This window comes from Homalodisca vitripennis, chromosome 8 (genome assembly GCF_021130785.1).
Source record: "Homalodisca vitripennis isolate AUS2020 chromosome 8, UT_GWSS_2.1, whole genome shotgun sequence".
In the NCBI taxonomy this organism is placed as follows: Eukaryota; Metazoa; Arthropoda; class Insecta; order Hemiptera; family Cicadellidae; genus Homalodisca; species Homalodisca vitripennis.
Genome location: NC_060214.1, coordinates 9119032 through 9140443, shown reverse-complemented (window position 1 = coordinate 9140443; position 21412 = coordinate 9119032). Strand labels below are relative to the sequence as shown.

Genomic DNA, 21412 nt, shown 5'->3' with positions numbered 1-21412 from the left:
GGCAAGGCCTGACCGTGAACAAGTGGAAATTTACATGATTGGCTTAAATGAGATCCAGGTGCTTTGTTGTCAGCAATCAGCTGATTAGTGGCGACAGGGAATCGTTGTTGCAGTGGTACCGAGTTTTCACAAAGGATTCCATTACTTGTTTGACGCTGTTTTCAGTCGAGGAACCCAGAGCCAATTTTGCACTGGAAAAGCACACAATTTTTTTATGAAATCGATAGTGGAATGTTTCCTGAGAAAGAAATTGATCGTCAATTTTGTAAGTTGTAGCGGAGGTAAAAATGGGGGCTAGGTATCAAAATGGTTAAAAAATTAAACGTTTTTATATCATATTTTTCCGGGTTTGATACGCTTAAACCGACTGTCAGACACACAAATAATAGTTATATCATGTCAGACAACGAGATAAAGTCGTCACTTGAGGACCTATATACGGTGAGCTGACACTGAGATAACATTTATTTATGTGGCTGACGGTTGGTTCTGATTGTTTCAAGCCAAGAGAAAAATATGGTTTAGAATAAAATTACAATTTTATATTTTTAACCCTTTTGATACCCTCCTAATTTGACCTCTGCCAAAACTAACACAGCTGATGATCAATTTCTTTCTTAGCAAAACTTTCCTCTATCGATTTCATAAAACACCAGATTGTGTGGTGGACTAAAAATAAATATAACATTAATATATAATTATAAATATATAATTTATCAAAATTTTTGTTCCCTTGTAATTTCTAAGTTGAATACATACGTTTTTTGTGTATATATATATATACAGTATATATATATATATATATATATATATATATTTGAAAAAAAGCTTTTTTCCAAGTATGTGTATTAAATAACAGGAAATGTCTCTACAGATTTTTGGCTTTAATAGCCAATCACTTACAGTGTTGACAAACTGTTAATTATTTAACGTTATAATTTAGAATTGTGTATTAGTTTTGTATGGCTTTAATGTGAGCAAATTACATAAATGAAAATCTGGAAACATCACAAGCAAAACACTACCTTTTTCAACTGGTGTTAAGCTTTGTTTCAAAAAATGTCTCAGTGAATTGAGCGATCTAATTTAACCCCTTTTGATGCCATATATCAGACAGTATGAAACAAGTGAAAACGGCCATTATTTGATAAGTTAGACCTCTTAATTTTTTGTTTATTTTTTGAAATTACATGAAAATGTAATCAATATAAAGTATACAACTTGGGAAAAAAAAAATACTTTTATGGTCATTGCCTTATTAATATTTTTTATTAAAAACATTTATATGTGATCTTTGCAATTTTGTATATTATGATGTTCGTGGCATATAAGCCCGTATTTTACGAGTTGCTGCCATAAATAATCACAAAATTTCTTCACATTTTCCCTTTAAATTTTGCATGAATTTTAGAAAATGACAAAATAAAGTAGTTTAAAAGGATTCATGTTTTTTTCATTTACACATTTCGAAATTGAATACAACAAAATTTGGATTGCGTCTCTCAGTAAAGTATAGTTTGCGAATATCTTCCTAAAATTTCACGTTCTTGTTCCAAAATTTTAAGTTAACAGTGGTGAAGTGTGAAAAAACTCCTCAATTGTGTTCTAATTTAACATTTATACAGTACAGAATAATTATTTTGAGTGTTGGTATAAAAGACATTTTTATAAACGAATTTCACAAAATTTGTGACAACGCTCGTAATGGGTTTACTGCAAGCTTTTGTGAAGTGTTTGTGAGGTTTTTATTGGTTCTAGAAACGAAGGACAAATTTGTGACTGATACCATAATGATGTTTCTCTATTGGAGAAGTTGATTGTAACTTTGTTATCTTTGTAGATAGTTTTTTAAAAGCCAGATTGGTTGGCTATAAAACTAGCACTAAGAACGATAAGCCTAGTATTAACTAAGTCCCTTGTGGTAAAAGAGTTCTTACTTAATTGAAAAAGGCTTACATAAATACAGTTGTAAAAAAGTGATAATTGGTCATTACACTGTATTTTTATAAACAGTTAAAAAACAGTTTAAAAATCTTCTAACTTCCTGATAGTTGTGATGTTGGATTTCTTCACAATTTAAGTGGGATACCAAAGGTTATCAGAGCCTGTTTCTGATCCATCGTTGTGAATATTGTGTAATCCGTGATTAGAATATTGTACAACGTAACTGATTTGAAAATTTGTCTGTTTTCCATGAACTTTACTGCCTGTATGGTCCTTCAGTAGTATCTTATGGTTGATTGCGTTCTGTATTGGAGTCAAACTTTCTTGAGGTTTGAAGGCCGTGATGGGCCGAAAGTTTTGGGAATTTCTTTTGTGAACTTTATTGGGTAAAAGTCCCGTTAATCTTTGAAAGTGGTAAATTGATTACTAGTCAATTTAGTCCTTTTTTTGCAACCGGCTTCTTAATAAAACTTTTACAATTAGAGATTAAATTGAAATAAGTCATATTATATGTCAGATTATTCGGATTTTTTTTTATTTGATGTTTAGTTTATTGACACTGAAAATACATAAAGTTTCAATACAAACATTGATTTTCCACTCTATTTTGCCTGCTAAGATTTTCCCGTTTTCTAACAAAATGAATTTTTTTGTTATTTTGTGCTAAGTAAACCATTTTTGGCACATTTTGTCTACCTTAAATAAATAATAAGAATTTTAACAAATATGTTCTGAAGCTTTACTTTGGTAATTTTGTTTTTGAATTTTTATATTAATTTTATGCTGTGTGTAATAAACATACTAAGTTTTTTACTAACCATTTACATATAGATGTTGGCTGTAATGTACGGACTAATAAAATATATAATAGTATATAATTTACCTCAATGATCACTACTCTACAGATTGTTACATGATGTGCACAGCTAGCAGACAGGTGATATTACAGTTTATACAGCTGCTGGATTTCAAGGTTAACTGATTTCAGAATCAGAACCAAGAATTTCATTGTCTAATAAACACAATTTTGTGCAGTGGACAAAGTCAATATTGCATTACAGGAAATGAGTCAACAATCTAATGTTTAACTATAAATATAGAAATAGTCAACAATCCAAAACAAGGCTAATAACAGTAACAATAGCTAAAATAATCTATAAAACCTATAACTTATTTAACATATAAAAATGAACACCATTAAAATAACAAAACATCAATAAATAAAAATATATTATGAATAAAATAAATAACAAAACAATGTAATTTAAAACAAAAAAAAATACTAGTATCACAGTCAAAATATTCATGTGCAGAGTAAAATACTTTGGTTTTCAACCAGTTTTCTACTACTAGTGTAAATCTGTGTAAAGCTACAAAGGTTTTCTCTGGTAGCTAATTAAAAAGTTTAATTTTCACGAAGATGTGGCTACAATTACATTTCTGTAATTCCGACTAAGGTCTTTTATAACCTTAGTGTTATTTATCACCTAATATTTAGTTTATTAAAATGTTTCAAATCACAAGTCCGATTCAGTTGTAAGTTGAAGGAAAATTGTAAATAAATAGAACTTTTATTTACTGTAGGAAACCGAGCTAGAGTGCTACTTTATATGTCCGACAGAGATAGCATTCAGTTTTAAAACAAACAGACAGTGAGACCATTATCAAAACGCAAACACGGAACGACGTTATCTGGACGTGTTGGTTTTCCACACGTGTGTATATACTTGATAGACCAGGTATTAATTACAATCGTTTTGGTGTTTGTCGCTTCATCCGACATTCTGTAAGCTCTGTACACTCTTTGTGGTGTTTAAAAATTGGTTGAACAGTCAAGATAACTCTATTGTTGTTTGTTTGACACTGTGCTAAATTAATTATCCCAACCGAGCGTCTTGCAGGGGTTGCTTTCGATTACGCTCAGCCAATAACAGTATAAGATATTGGTTTTTAAATGCGCTTGTTTCTTGTTATTATTAAGTGTTTTTACATTTGTTTTATTAAATGTGGTCTATAGTATAAATCCCATTATTATGCTTAAATTATTTCTTTATATGTGTTGTAAAATATAAATTTTAATAATTTTTCAAATAAAATGTAAACATCCATTATTACTTGTACTAAAATTTCCATTTGATAGGAACAATCAGTTATAAGAGCTCGAATTTCACATGAAAAATTTTTTAACTCAAAATTGTAAAAGAAATGTTGTCGCCGGCCATACTGTAGACGTAAACCAATAATTGCAATTAACCGAAACTTTCTTAGTGAGACGTTACGAATTATCTGTGGAGTGTCTCTAAACGCAATTTAACTTTGACCTTTAAGGGACCGCATCACAAAAGGTTGTTGCGCGCCGCACGTATAGAGCGTCCTTTTAATTGAATTTTGATTGAAACACTCGCGTAACATTCAGCACTGCACGCTTCCTGCACACTGCCCATTGCTGTCGTAGTCACAAATCCTTCAATTGACTCATTAGTTAGGTTAATTGTTCCAACCTTCTAGTTGAGTCAGTCTCTCAAGTCGCGGATTTATGGTCCAGTATCACATCCGTACTCTCCCAGCGGAACATCGTCATTCAACAGTCTTTAGTACAAGGCTTTCATACAGATCTGTAGGTGTTGTAATCTGCTCCATACAGGTCTGTAGGTGTTGTAACCTGCTCCATACAGGTCTGTAGGTGTTGTAACCTACTCCATACAGGTCTGTAGGTGTTGTAACCTGCTCCATACAGGTCTGTAGGTATTGTAACCTACTCCATACAGGTCTGTAGGTGTTGTAACCTGCTCCATACAGGTCTGTAGGTGTTGTAATCTACTCCATACATGTATGTAGGTGTTGTGACCTACTCCATACAGGTCTGTAGGTGTTGTAACCTACTCCATACAGGTCTGTAGGTGTTGTAACCTACTCCATACAGGTCTGTAGGTGTTGTAACCTACTCCATACAGGTCTGTAGGTGTTGTAACCTACTCCATACAGGTCTGTAGGTGTTGTTACCTACTCCATACAGTTCTGTAGGTGTTGTTACCTACTCCATACAGGTCTGTAGGTGTTGTTACCTACTCCATACAGTTCTGTAGGTGTTGTTACCTACTCCATACAGGTCTGTAGGTGTTGTAACCTACTCCATACAGGTCTGTAGGTGTTGTAACCTACTCCATACAGGTCTGTAGGTGTTGTTACCTATTCCATACAGGTCTGTAGGTGTTGTTACCTACTCCATACAGGTCTGTAGGTGTTGTAACCTACTCCATACAGGTCTGTAGGTGTTGTAACCTACTCCATACAGGTCTGTAGGTGTTGTTACCTACTCCATACAGGTCTGTAGGTGTTGTTACCTATTCCATACAGGTCTGTAGGTGTTGTTACCTACTCCATACAGGTCTGTAGGTGTTGTAACCTACTCCATACAGGTCTGTAGGTGTTGTAACCTACTCCATACAGGTCTGTAGGTGTTGTAACCTACTCCATACAGGTCTGTAGGTGTTGTAACCTACTCCATACAGGTCTGTAGGTGTTGTAACCTACTCCATACAGGTCTGTAAGTGTTGTAACCTACTCCATACAGGTCTGTAGGTGTTGTAACCTACTCCATACAGGTCTGTAGGTGTTGTAACCTACTCCATACAAGTCTGTAGGTGTTGTAACCTACTCCATACAGGTCTGTAGATGTTGTAACCTGCTCCATACCTCCATACAGGTATGTAATCGTTGTAACCTACTCCATGCAAGTCTGTAGGTGTTGGAGCTGGTGTTTTATAGGTTGTGTAAGAATATGACATAAATTACCTAATATTTTAATTATGATTTTTATTTCATTATATCTATTTAAGGATACCTACATTTTTTTTAATAATAACCTGTTGTTAATGAAGCAAATAAATAATAGATATTACAAAATTACAAAACGATAACGATATTACCATATTGTTAATGACAAATAAAAATATTAGTACATTTTCAATGTTATCATTAGTGTTAAATAATAAACAGGTAGATAAATCACTCTCGTTGTTTGCTTCATTGACGAGTGCTTAATAAAATACATTCTAAGTAAATGACGGAAGTTCAGTTGATCATTGACCCATTTTTTCCTAAGACACGTCAGGAATATCGTAGGAATCCCGTGTTTGGGCTCTATTTTTATAAAATAAAATGCAGATTTCAAAATTTACATAAATATTAACCTAAAATACTAAGGCCTACGATGTGAGTGGTGGCAGGTAGGCCGGGCTGCGCGTGTGTCGGTGTGTGCGCATTCGCGCGCAAGGGTCACCTTGTAATCCTCTGGGGCTCTAGAGGTAACGGACAAACCATAAGTATGCGGTACATAATTGTGCGAGATTGCCGGAATTGAACACGTCTGTGGCGAAGCCGGCACCGTTGAATTCGCTGTCCGGCCGTCTGCCGTTTAATTTGTGTACGCCGCGCCGCCGCTAATCGGGTCGGTTGTCAATCGCGCGGCGCGGCGTGCGGTCGTAATTGGGGAGCGGTTCGTAATCATTCCGGTGTCAGCCGAGTGACGTCTCGATTTACTGATGGGAATACTCGCGATTAATGGCTTCCACATATATACATATACAGGTTCAGTGTTATTCCTCTGTGGCGCGCCAGGAGTACTGTATCCGATGTGAAAAAGTGTTCCCTCTAGACACTTACTACATGACGAATTCCCGGAGTACATTCTTTATGTACAGTTTTAATCCGAGCCCCGTATAGACGGTATCGATGGGTTCAAGTTGTAGCGAGTGGGTAAATTATTCGTCTACATTCTACCAGATCATTCTTATCGGAATGGAATTTTTAATTTATAAACAAACACTCCAATAATTATTAAATGTTTGTTTTTGTGGGGTCTTTCGTGTTCAAGGATAGCATCATCAGACCCATATAACTGAAATAAAAGTGGTTAAAGTAATAATATTAATAATACAAATAATTTAGACTTGAATGTTGTAGAAAGAGATACAATTTTAAAGACCAGGAAGTATCTGTATCTACTGTATAATGTAAATATTTTTTATCTCTTTGTATTTTTAATGACGTGTTTTTATTTAAGTCTAAATCGTTTGTATTATTATTTTAACCACTTTTATTTCAATTATGTGGGTGGGTCTGTTAGTGTTTTCATTGAACACGAAAGGCCTCACAAAAATAAAATTTAATAATTATTGGAGTGTTTGTTTATAGACTAAAAAATATTCGTCTTCTTATTCTTTTGCTGTTATTGTTGGCTTCCCGTTGTGTCACCTTTGCAGTGTTAGTTGTCGCCATAAATATGGGCTATTTGTTGATCGATAAGAAACTCCTCATGTTTCTCATGTTCACTAAATGTTTCTTGAAGCCTTTTGACCAGTGACGTGGAACACTAAAATTAAAACAGTTCAGAATATATTAAGATGCCCTCTTCGATAATGCTGTTCTGCACACGACGTGTTGGAAAAGGCTTTGTCCGAAACGAGGACACGTTTCTGATGCGATGTGGTGCCGTTATTTTGGCAATGGATGGGGTGGATTTTTTGTCCTGGACCGGTTTAGTTTTCCGCACAGTTGCCACTCCCTTTGGGAGCCGAGCCTTTGGCTCAAGGACTGGAATGAACCGACCGAGTGAAAACTGGTTGTCAACGGTTCAGCGGTTCATAACACAGTAACGATTGGAGACCGGAACCCTAACTGTGAAACCTGGCTGTCAACGGTTCAGCGGTTCATAACACAGTAACGGTGGGAGACCGGAACCGAACGGTGAAACGTGGCTGTCAACGGTTCAGCGGTTCATAACACAGTAACGATGGGAGATCGGAACCGAACGGTGAAACATGGCTGTCAACGGTTCAGCGGTTCATAACACAGTAACGGTGGGAGTACCGGAACCGAACAGTGAAACGTGGTTGTCAACGGTTCAGCGGTTCATAACACAGTAACGGTGGGAGACCGGAACCGAATCCAGAAGACACTTTCAGCAAAGATACAAGATTAAAAAGGAGAGTTTAGAAGCTCACTGGGAAATGCTTGAGGCGTGAACCCGCGAGAGGAAAATCCTAGCATTTCACCCACTTTCATTATTCACTTCCTTTTCTTGTATTACTATACATACGAGAACATGCAATTTTTCAAACTGGAAACATTCTTGAACCAATGTCTCAAAACGCTCGAAAATCATAGATTCTAGCTGCCAGACAATTGGTACATTAGAAGGACGAAGGTTGTAGCACCAGACCTACGTTCTAATCTTGGCGTTACTTCTCCTCGTGTATGGTGTCAAAATAGCGTCACAGACATCGGTGTAGTTCCAGGAGGTCATGGTACGATGACGCTACTCACCACTTCGCGTCTTGTATCACTATTTCCTGCTTCGTGACATTTCCGGTTTGTTTTGAAGAAGCTGGTCAGAGCCTTGACCGGACGTCCGAGGATCTCGTACTCGGAGGAAGGGTTCTAACTCAACAATAAACTCGTTTGTTTCTAGTTCAGAAACGTTTCTGAATTATTGTGCTGTCGGTTTTAAAAGCAAGGGCCCTCCTAGTGCTTGTAACAGCATTTTGTGCTAGTTTGACACCTTGAACATGTAACAAAACTGTACGAGTATGTCCATTACTACATATACGTCACAAACTCTGTTCGTTCGCTTATATACTTTCACACATTGTCAGACTGAGCATTAAAACGTCCCGCGCTGAAACAAAAAGGCAACATTTTGTGTAGTTTAGATCATTATGTGCTTCAGGCCTTTTTATCGGCGGCGTTTCCGAGATAATAAAAAAATTAGAAAATAATGTTTCTTTTCAACTATTTCGATTTCAAACAGAACATAATAAAATTTGTGTGGAAGGTTTCTGTCTTTATTTCTGAAACAAAATCTAGTAACATATTAATTTAAAGTCCCTGCAGTTCCATATCTAATTTAAGATTTGTACCAATTTGAAATTTTTAATGCATTTATCAAAACTTGTGTCATTGGCGGGCGCCATTTGTGTTGGCAATGAACTGACTGCAACATGTGTAGTCTATTTCCTTGTTTAAACACTCTCACTTGTGCGTCTTTCTGTGGCCTAAATATTCATAAAATTCAGTGGCCGAATACGTAATAAACAGTTTTACTAAAACGCCATAAATTTTATCGTAACTGAATCTGTTCATAAGGCTAATAATGGAATATATAACAGTAAGTAATGCAATTACTTTATATTCTGTAAAAATAAACATTTGGTCTTTTTTAACATGTTAATTATCTCCATTAACGATGCTGGCGACACTTTTTTGTTCTAGAAGTATAGACGTGTACTGCAGCGAATGTATCTAATGCAGAAATTCGAGCTCTATAGGTAGCCAATCGACTGATAAGAGATTAATGTGTTCGTTCTTGCGCCGCTCTTATCAGCGGGCATGACTTGGCGTTATCAGGCGCGCCCACAATCACACAGCTGAGACTCACAAGGTCAATTGATAGCGGGAGTGCTCACCACTTCCCTGTGTTGCGCTACAGTGGGCAACTTTTCCTCGCGATGACACGGAGCTTTTAAGCACTTTCAATTGTCAGATGTAAACGTCACTAACAGTTTCATGTAAAAAAATAATAGTGTTGATTGAATGATTGGATGAGTACAATTAGGATAATACAGAATTAATGGGTAGGAACGTAAGGAATCAGTAGAAACGTAAGGAATCGGTAGGAACGGAAATTATCGGTAGGAACGGAAGGAATCGGTAGGAACGTAAGGAATCGGTAGGAACGGAAGTTATCGGTAGGAACGGAAGGAATCGGAAGGAATCGGTGAGGAGGAATTTGTAGGAACGGAAGGAATCGGTAGGAACGGAAGGAATCGGTGTGAACGGAAGGAATCGGTAGGAACGGAAGGAATCGGCATGAACGTAAAGAATAGGTAGGTACGTAAGGAATCGGTAGGAACGAAAGGAATCGGTATGAACGTAAAGAATATGTAGGTACGTTAAGAATCGGTAGAAACGGAAGGAATCGGTAGGAACGGAAGGAATCGGTGGAACGTAAAGAATAGGTAGTATCGTAAGGAATCGGTAGGAACGGAAGGAATGGGTAGGAACATAAGGAATCGGTATGAACGGAAGGAGTGGGTAGGAACGTAAGGAATCGGTAGGAAACGGAAGGAATGGGTGGGAACATAAGGAATCGGTAGGAACAGAAGGAATCGGTAGGAACAGAAGGAATAGATAGGAACCGAAGAAATGGTTAGGAAAGGAAGAATGGGTATGGACAGAGATGTACAATTCCTGTTAATCTTCGACTCTTGTCAGTTATGAGAACTAACTTAGCAACAGAGCATTATATATAACTAATTTTGTTAAATAATCTTCTCTTGAGTGACGTAATTTACTATTTTGTTCTGTTCATGGTCAACTAGTATAATTACTGGACCATTTAAAAATAAATTAGTTCGTAATTGTAATTCTATCAACCAACATTGTTTTATTTTAACTACAAGGAAATTATTTTGAACAAAATTCCTACTATTTACCATTTTTATCTTTTGATCACAAATAAAACTTTAACTTTTGTGCGAGACCTTTTACCAATAAGGCGTTTAATAAAATTGGATTTTTATGATTTTGTAGTCATATCTTGTAGTAAAATCAAAGTTTAGAGTGTAAAATACGTTTATAAAATAATCAGTCTTGCCTCTTTACTCAACAGTAGTGTCATCGTCACCCACATATAAAAACCCATTTTGGAAGGATTAAAAATGTTTGTATTCAAACAATAATGTATATAGTTTATTTTACAGATTTTTGATGGAAGTCAAAAGAAACTTTCAATCAGTGGAGTGGAAGTGACTATTTGGAAATTAATTCACATGTCCACTATGATTTTCATCTAAATTAAAATCAATAGAATTCTGTGAATGACCCCAAGATTGCTACATAGGTGTCTTCTTTGTATACAAATTTTTATACGTATTTGAAGAGTTCATACTGTGTTCAAATAAACAATGTAAGAATTATGTCCGGTCACTTAGTTACTAATACATTTTGAGTAATTATAAAATTGAATTAAATAAAATTTATATACTGATAAAGACCAAATGAAAGGTCTTTTTGTTAAATACCTGAAGTGATACCTGCAATCTATTTATGTTTTCTGACAACTTATAAAAAGATGTAAAATATACATAATAATGAAGGATTTAACTTAATTGACATTATCATGGTGTAAAAAAGTTTTTTCTGAAAGGCACTTACAACAGTATATTTACGCGTACATACACATTTTTAATCTGGGACCATCTTTGTGTTGTAAACTTTGAGAGAGGCTAGTTTGTTGAGCCGCAGGGCTTTTAATCAAACCCAACCACCTATTGTGGCATACATACACAGGCTCTAGCCCTCAGGGGACTGCTGTTGCTAAACAATGGGGTGCATCTGGAAATATACACGGAAACAGACATAATTCTGCTACTCTCCAGTGTTGGTTGAAAAACGATAAATTTTGTTCTAATTTGCATAAAGTGGTGGTACGATTTTCTCTGAAAATGTTCACAACGTGGTATTCTACACATAAGTTAGTTATGGTGGGAAGAATTGATACAACGTATATGTTGAGTTTAGCTTTGAGAACGTGTGTAAAATATCGTAGTGCACTCAGTTGTGCACCTGATGAGGCAATGAGAAGGCCCCTTCACCTACAACATATAGTACAATCTAGTGTAATGTTTATTGTGTCTCTAATGTTAAAATCATGTAAAGAGTTCATTTTGAGTTTTCCGTCGCTGACTTTTTTTGGACCTCTTCAGACGAATATTACTCCAGATTCCAAGTTTAAAATGCTGCACTAAGAGGAAGTGAACTGGAGCTAAACTTAACTTAGCGTTGTTTTATAATAGGATGAATTCTTGAATATTACTTAAAATACACTGAGTAACTTGTAGATATTTGAAAATAAAACACCATTGTCGGGGTAGTCGCATACTTTGTTTTGTGTCTCTTTTGATAGTTGAAAAATGTACAGATACTAAAATATTTATAATGTTTTGTCCCAAAATATGTTTAGATAATAACAACAAATGTTTAATTTCACTTTGCGATATATTTTGGTTTAAATATTGCTAAATGTTAATAAAAACAATACTTTTTCAAATGGTTTATTTTTTAGACAAGGCCTTTCGAAATCAAAAGTTTCTTCATCAGACGGCTCCTCAAATAAATATTTACATTATTTTTATTACAATTACCAATATTAAAATACCATATGTTGTAAATATGCAAATACAAAAATATTGGAAATATTTCAGCTAGTATGAAAAATTTTATGACTACAGTAAATCATTGAATTAAATGTTGCTCTTTTTTGTGCAGGTAGATGGTTAGATTCATTGATGATAAATTTATCTGTATGAGTTGGCTTCCTGTAGATATCAAATTCAAATTTTGTTTAATTTCTAATCACCAATACGTCTAAAAATGGTATACTATTGTTATGTTCAATTTCATATGTAAATTTAATAGTAGGGTAAAACGAATTTAGAGTTGTGATAAAAGCTTGTACATTTTCATTATTATTAAATATTGAAAAGACATCATCGACGTATCGTCTCCATTTCTTGGTAAACATGTCATTTTAGATTTGGCTGTAGTTTCAAGTAATATTTAACCCTTTGAGTGCCAACGTCCGATTTTACCGGACGTTTAGGAAAAAGTCACTAAAAATTGTAACCTTTAATATTTTTAAATAATATCATATTGAAATGTTTGTGAAGAATCGTTCTTTTCAAAATAAATTGTTATAGTACACTTCCGATCAAACTTTAAATTATGAAACTCACATAATAAACATTTTTGGTTGCCATAGCTACCAGAAACAATGTGACAATAGTTTCTTAAAAGTTGTATAACTTACTCATTATTGAAGATAATAATATAAATTTTTCAACATTTACAGACAATAGCATACACTTTCCAGTGATATGGACTAAGAAAAGGATATGAATTTTTTGGTCATAATAATTTGGTTGAAAAATGAAACTAAAAAATATTTTTGATTTTTTTTTAGGTAAGTCCATTTTTGGTATTCCTAAATTTAGTGTTATGGTAACTTTGTTATTTTATGTTAATTAAACAGAGTTTTCAGAGAAAAATAAAAAAAGAATCATGTTGATACCTTATTAAATAATTGAACTGTGAATTTTTTACTAAAATCTTGCAAAATGCCTGAAAAAGGGCTGGTACTTTTAGGTACACCCACTAGAAAAATACCTGGCACTTTTCAGTATACCCACTCAATAAACACTTGGCACTCAAAGGGTTAAACAATTTTCCAATTGCTCCAAGAGTCTTTGATATTTTGGTTTGTATCACATGGTTTTAACAGAGTTTAAAGTAACTTATTCTTAACTTTCACTATATATTTGTAAGTATATTAGAATCCAACAAGTTTGAAGCGAGGCTGATGCAACAATGTGAACGGTTAAGGGAGCCGCTGAAGGCTAAAGGGATTGTTGTTGGAAAGACCGCATGTGGGGTTTCCTTACACAACGTCTGTCTGATTGTCTGATCCGTGGAGCAACCAGCTTAGTATCAAAGAGAGTATTGAATATACGATCCAACTTCAGTTCATCGAGGTTAGAAATAAATTAACAGTTTAGATTTTAGGAGAAGTTGGAAAATTACTTACTTTACGTTTTGGGCCTTCTTTTATAAATTACTAATATAGCAGATTCTGATTTTCTGAAACTAGATTTCGTACTTTGAACCAGGCTTACCATAATCGATAATGTCTCGATTATAATATATCATACATAAGATGATGATATATCAACATAGATCCAATAAAAAACTAAAACTCTTCACTGTTATCAAGTAAACAAATTTACAGAGCATGTTGAACCAACACATAATACTTTTAAATGTCTGCAATAGACATATAAAACAAATGAGACCGATTTTTTACAATATAAAAATCTGTACTCATAATGCTAGCTGAATACAAATAACCTTGAATTTTGTTCCATAATAACGTTAAACCTTAAACTGTTTTTCTTCCCAGATTTTGGTTTTGAGTTTTGTAAAATGCTTTATGTTAAAGGTGTTAAAGGTGTACGTTATAAGCTTCAAAATTTATTCTCTTGTAATGCTTGTAACGTCTATATAATTTGGTATTGAATGTTTCAGGATATAAAAGCTAGAAATGCTAATAGTCTTTTATTTGCACAAATCATAGCTTTAAAATAAATATTTCATAAAACAATGTGATCAAAAGAAAGAAAAATAACTTAAGGCTTATAATTGTTCTTATACTACAAAATCAAATTGGTTGGTGCTATAGATAGCCCCTTGTCACTTAAGTACCATTATACAAAATATTACAAAAGGTAGTAAAACAAAATCTTATCCACACAAAAAAGCTTTAATTTTCATTGTAGCATCAGATTCATTCATTTATTTGTAAAGTGAACTACATAGAACAATAATTAAGGTGTTCTTGTTTATTGGTCAGAAATATTGAAATGCATTTCACAAGTTGTAGTGTCGTAAATTTAAACTGTTTTTATATGTTTTCGAAAATCATGTACCTGAACGAGTCAAAATTAAAAATAGCAAGAAAAACCAACCATTTATGTTTATAGCTACGTTTTGAGTTGCCCATTATTTTCCATCAAAAAGGTAAAATGTAGTTTTGTTTAAGACGGTTGTCGGAAATGGATTAACTTCTTGTTTTGTAAGAGACGAAGTAGGAAACTTTCATTTACTTAAACCTATAAGATCTTTTTCATTGCTTCCAATGTGACATGATAAGTTACACTGCATGCGTAGAGGAGATTTGGGTTGCAACCTGTTTAAATTCCACTGGACAGAAGCAATGCAGGTGTTATGGGGTGATTTTACCCAGGCAGTCATTGCCAAGCCAAAATGGGGTGATTTTAACCGGACAACCATTGCCACACCAAAATGGAGGTGATTTTAACCGGACAGCCATTGTCCACACACCAAAATGGGGTGATTTTAAACCGGACAGCCATTGCCACACCAAAATGGAGATAATTTTAACCGGACCAGCATTGCCATACCAAAATGGGGATGATTTTAACCAGACAGCCATTGCCACACCAAAACGGGGCGATTTTAAACGGACAGCCATTGCCACACCAAAATGGGGTGATTTTAAACCGGACAGCCATTGCCACACCAAAACGGGGCGATTTTAAACGGACAGTCATTGCCACACCAAAATGGGGTGATTTTAACCGGACAACCATTGCCCCATCAAAATGGGGTGATTTCAACCGGACAGCCATTCTCACACCAAAATGGGGTGATTTTAACCATACAACCATTGCCACATCAAAATGGGGTGATTTTAACTGGACAGCCATTGCCACACCAAAGTTAAGGCTAGCTTTGTTGTAGCCTATTCTAATTGAATGAGCCAAATGTAGTATGAATGTCCCAATTCTAGTCTTACTATCAGCCGTTTGATACTGAGAGAGCCTCACCCACTTTAGCTATCCTTTGCAGTGAGCACTCCTGAGTATCCGTTGGGTTGTCCAGATGGAGTTCTGAGTATCCATTGGGTTGTCCAGATGGAGTTCTGAGTATCCGTTGGGTTGTCCAGATGGAGTTCTGAATATCCATTGGGTTGTCCAGATGGAGTTCTGAGTATCCGTTGGGTTGTCCAGATGGAGTTCTGAATATCCATTGGGTTGTCCAGATGGAGTTCTGAGTATCCATTGGGTTGTCCAGATGGAGTTGATAATGTCTGGTTTTTCTCTATCTAGTGTAGTCCTTCTAAGGAAACCAAAAGTGAATCCTGTTTGGTTCAGAAATAGGTTTCTTGCTATTTTATATTTTTGAACAATCAAGGAATATAATTCACAAACCCTCTGGTGGTGGAAAACTTTTTAAATAATATTGTTTTTATTTAGTTTAATGTATTGAATTATGAAGGTTATGAAGTTAGTATCCTTTTTCATTAATGAATATTATAATTTGAATTATTGGTATTTACTGGCAGAATTGTGACGATTTTTAAACATTGAAATTTCTACGTTACTTAGTGTACTTCATTCTTGGTGTTGCCCTTTATAGAATTCAGTGTTTGGTGGCCTGTATGTTAATAAAATTACACACACCAAGTTGTAGGGTTAGCTTCATTATAACTGGCTGAATTTGAATTCACGCTTAGATAACAATAATGTCAGTGAGATCATTTATAACACTTTTAAAGAAAAAGCAGGTTTTGTTAAGGGTTAAAAAAATAACACTAGATTTTTTAAGTGCTTATTTCCTTAATAATGGTTGAAATTATATTTGATTTCAATTAGTAAGTCGTGCGTCTCCATTTTATTCTGCTTTAGAAGGTTAGTTGGTGTGTGACTTGTTTAATTAAATTCAACTGCTATTTTTGAAGCTTTATTCGATTAGACTTTTAGTACCATTTAATCCTCTCTTACAATCTATGTTGTAGCATTGAACCTTAGGGGAAATTATTTTGGAATTTGTTTCAGTTGAAAACAATTAAAAATCAAATTAAAATTCTTGAGTTACCTCCAAAATCCCGCATTATTGAGGGACACAAAAAAAAATTTCAAAGTCATCAATGTCAAATGAAACTTCCTTTCCATTGCACCGCTACCCAAATAATATCTCCTTTAGAAAAAAACAGAGAGGGGGTCCTGACTTTATTTACCCTGCATATTAAATTCTCATAATATGGTCAACGTATTGTTAAAGGGTTTTTCGCTTGCTGAACAAATTGTCGAATCTGGGTTGTAATTGGGTTTGGGTAGGATGAATTGGACGGCAGAACTGGAACTCATTTCTCATAACAGTTTTTAAACTCGATTATGAGTCTCATAGGAGATAAAATCTCTCGTTGCTACACTAGCAGTTCTTGGTAGTCATGTTGGTTCATCTGATTTATTCATTCACCCTATTTAAAGGACTTGAAAGGTCAAATAAAGTGTTATAATCAAATTTTTGAAGTATTCATATTTAATACCTGACCAAACAACATATTTATTTTAGGAAACAAAAAAAGTACCACTAACATCGTCTTATAGATGAGTTGACGGTAAGAATAAGTGAAATCTGAATGTGATTACACCCGAATCACGTAGCAAACATTGGGTGGCTGATGTTGTTGTGTTGTAGAAGCTCAAGAATGCCACTGCCAGAAACGTTGTGCGGGTGTGTATCGTCACCGACAGGGTGAGTAGTACACCAGCACTCCCCGGAGCTCTAACTGTCTGTCCCGGGGCTTCTGGGTCTGTGGTGTGCTTGGGTCATGGCAGTCAGTCACTATTAACCGTAGCAGGTGGTCGGGGTTACGTAACCGGACAGGAGTTGTGGGGTTTCAACAGGAACTGGACAACAATACCTCGACGTCAGTTCTTCTGGCAAACGATGTTTGAGTCCTGTAAATGAAGACGCATTTTCAAGGATCTCAAGAATTCTAACAACTACAACTAACCGATCCGGACAACATTAATCCATTAGTTTCCCAGTGTTGGAAGGTTCTCGCTTATTTCTACATTTTATTAGTAGTTTAACGTTTCAGCCTATGACGTATGCATGAAATTCAAATAACCACTTTGAAATGAAAACTCTAACACCGTAACTCATCTAGGTATTGTTATACACTTAGTTTGGAAATCGGTCTTTGTAGGGTTGCCTACACTGTTTTAACCTAAATTTCCATTTCTGACGGTCAGTATTATATGTATCATGCTAGTAAAATGTGATCTAAGAAAATAATTATTGTTTGATACTTTTAACCCTTTTGATGCCGTCCTATTTCGACTCCCACTAAAACTATCACAGGTGACAACCGATTTCTTTCATAGGACCAATTACTCTATTGATTTCACAAAAAACTACGAGAGTTGTGTTCTTATAAAATGCAAATTGACTTTCAGCTCCAAGATTTAGTTGGATTAAACGGAAAATTGAAATTTATTATTATAGATTTTGGGCATGAACATGTTTCTTGTAGCATAAGACTTCTAAATTTAGTGAACTGTATAAGGGTTTAAATGTTAATTGAAATTGGTGAGGATTTTATGAGAAAAGTTTTACAATAATACATGTTTTTGTTTTGAAAATCAAGATATTAAATGTGAAAATAAAGCAAAAGAAGTAGACTTACATGTCTACTTTCACCTGTAACGCGTTTGATCACATATGACCTAGAAAATGATATAATGCTATATTCTGTAAAGAAGTATAGCACTATTTGGCCAAAATATTTTGTGTAAATTTCAACTATTTCATAACATACTTTTTACTTAAAAATCTAAATAACTAGCAAAAAATATATCTTTATATACACCAACTAGTACACCCACATGCCAAATTTTGCCAACATAGGTAATGTTTGGTAAGTGCCAATGCCCATATATATGACACACATACATACAGACAAGTATTTTTTTTAAACCTGTTTTTTACTCTTCTGATACCAGAATAGATATGTCAACTGAACATGAGTATTGTTACTTGGATCTATAAAATAATTTAGCTAGAAAAGGTTATTCTTAAATTATTTATTTACTATTATTTTTGGAGAGAGAATTTTTTTTTATTTGTCAAGTTTAATACATTCAAGTAGTAATTTGTTCTGAATATTTTAAACTGTCGCTTCCCATTAAATTTGTGATAACATTTGACATTTGAAAATTAATTTATTTTTCATATTAGTTTATAATTTTTGTTTGTTAAATAACTGTATGCAATGTAATGATTATGTGATGTTACTGATAAATAAAAAAATACTCAGTTTATGTATTTTTTTTATTTATGATTTTTAGATTAAAATACAAAATACAGATATTAAATTCATTTGAACAATTTTTAATTAACTATACATGCTTCAAAATAAATTTCTGGAACGGGTAGTTTTTATTGTGAAGATCCTCACCAATGTTGGGTATGGAGTGTATTTTTAACAGTATAAGCTACAGTCGCATGTTCCCATGTAGAACTGAAATTGATTTGCACAGTACGTCCTGTGTAATGAAGCGTAATGAAGCGACAGGTGGCTGGCATGTGACAGATACTGTAACAACTAAACTAGTTTTGTTAAATGGACTTTTGTTGTTTGAAATGGCATCGGTCAGAATGTGATATTTAATGACATGCGCAGACTTCAGTTTAGTGTCTCATCTCTCTCCCCCCCCCCCTTCCCACTCTGTTCATTTTCCATATAATTGGATTTCATTAAGTGGTGCACATGGTTGACAAGTAAGCGTATTCTCATTACAATTTCAGTATCCTCATCTTTTCAGTCTTGTAGTGTATTTATTTTTATTTAGATGTAAGGCAAGTCGTAATATTCTACTCTTTCTATTACTCTTCTCTGGTTGTTCTTCTCTTGTTCATTTTCCCTCATACAAGTTTTCAAAATCGGTTAGCAGGATCAAGTGTGTAAAATTAAATAAAATTAAAAATGAATTTAAATTATTCTTATTTTATTAAAATTAAATAAAATCTTAATAAATTAAAATTAAATAAAATCTTAATAAATTAAAATTAAATAAAATCTTAATAAATTAAAATTAAATAAAATCTTAATAAATTAAAATTAAATAAAATCTTAGTAAATTAAAATTAAATAAAATCTTAGTAAATTAAAATTAAATAAAATCTTAGTAAATTAAAATTAAATAAAATCTTAATAAATTAAAATAAAATAAAATCTTAATAAACTAAAATTAAATAAAATCTTAATAAATTAAAATTAAATAAAATCTTAATAAATTAAAATTAAATAAAATCTTAATAAATTAAAATTATTCTTATTTTATTGAAATGAAATAAAAACCAAATTAAATTAAAATTATTATTTTTGTTATTAAAATAAAACATTTTTCTACGTACAATGTATTGGCTGTTATTATTGTCCAGGTAGTTCAGATGGCTTTTTGCATTTATCAACTCGTATCTGTGTGGTTTACAACTTAATTAGTCTTTAAATGTATTATTGAGACCCGAGTGCAGTTACATAATAAAGATGATGAATTTTGCAGTCATAATAGTAGAATTTCAATTTGGTAATCTTTTTAACTTTCTTAAAATGTTTATTCATTTTAACTGAAGGATATTATATTTTTGAATTTAATTATAATTTTTAAAATTACATGTTTACAACATTTTTCTTAACAAAATTAATTTCTTTTATAAATAAAAAATGTTGCTCCCTGAAGATATAACTTGAATACACACTGTAAAAAGTTCACATTTTTATCTTGAGCCATTTTTATTTGGGTCAAATTTCAAAACTGCCTAAATTTCGTACTTTAAATGTCTTTAATTTCACTTGAAGTGATGAAAAAAACTTGTCCTACTTTTTATGTATTTAGGGAAATTATCTTAAAGAGCTATTAATTTAACATTTAAAAAATATATTTTCCCACCCCAAAATAAAGTATTCAACAGATAACATTAGTGAACATTCTTAGTTCTTAGTCTTACGATGGCAGAACATGACTACAATTTGAGTTATCTGGTTTAAACTGGATTAAAATTAAAATCTTCAGATATTTTGACCTCACTGTGGAAAGCCATATTCAGTCAAAAAATATTAAACCAAAACTCAGTTGAGATTGAATTATGTTAGCAACGTGTTGACTTGATTTGAACTGGAAAACGTAGAGATAAAACGATAGATGATAAAAAACGTAGATGATAAAACGTAGATGATGAAACGTAGATGATGAAACGTAGATGATGAAACGTTCCTGTATATTTTACAAGGTCTGTCAAAGAAGTGTTCCGTTCTAATCTGGAAAATGTTTATGTATCCATCGACATATGGAATCGTGAAAAATATTCTCCATCAGGGTTCAAACACTTAGCCCAGAACTCAAGTCACTTTTGGGAGGTCTCAAAAGACTTTCATTGAGGTGAGGGAAAGCTGAAGAATTATAGGATTTTATGTTCGGGTTCAAGATGTTACGTACAAGGTGGGAAGAATTTTGTTGAAAATTCCTCAGCCAAATGTATCACATTGAATAAACCAATACTTGTTCTTGAGCAATAATTCGATTTTTTCACCTCGTTAATGGTTTGCCAGAACCACAGTCCAATGAAGTAATGCCATTTAAACTCTGTTGCATCTCTATTTCTGAAACGTTTATTGTGTCATTTTTAAAGTCTTTTTGCATCTTGAGAGTGGTATCAATTCCACAGATTTTTATGTAATATTTATACGCAAATCATTTCATTAAAAATTAATATCGTTTTTCAACATTGTGTTAAAAAGCAAGTACTTGGTACAGTGTTAACATATAGCATCCTATAAATAACTGATATAGTTTTCCCATTACGTAAACTGTGTACGTATTTGCACGATTACATATTTTTTGAACGTACACTGTAACTGTTCTTTGTTTTGATTCAGTTAGGCATATCTATATTAATTTGTTAATTTACATTTATAGCTTTTCTCATCTTAAAATTTTCTCTAAATTTTCCACATGGAAAATTGTGAATTCAACTGTAT

At 33.6% G+C, this 21412-nt stretch overlaps 1 protein-coding gene across 5 annotated transcripts in view; it reads left to right on the top strand.

The window, feature by feature from the left end:
- The window catches only part of LOC124367262 (TRPL translocation defect protein 14), a 65678-nt gene that overhangs the window by 13372 nt on the left and 30894 nt on the right, over positions 1-21412 (top strand). For 2 of the 5 annotated variants that reach the window (XM_046823962.1, XM_046823964.1), the window contains exon 5: positions 17065-17121. The exons of the other annotated variants lie outside the window; for them this stretch is intronic. In XM_046823962.1, the coding sequence (XP_046679918.1) occupies positions 17065-17121 (57 nt within the window). The remainder of the gene's footprint in view (positions 1-17064; positions 17122-21412) is intronic. 5 annotated transcript variants of the gene reach the window in all.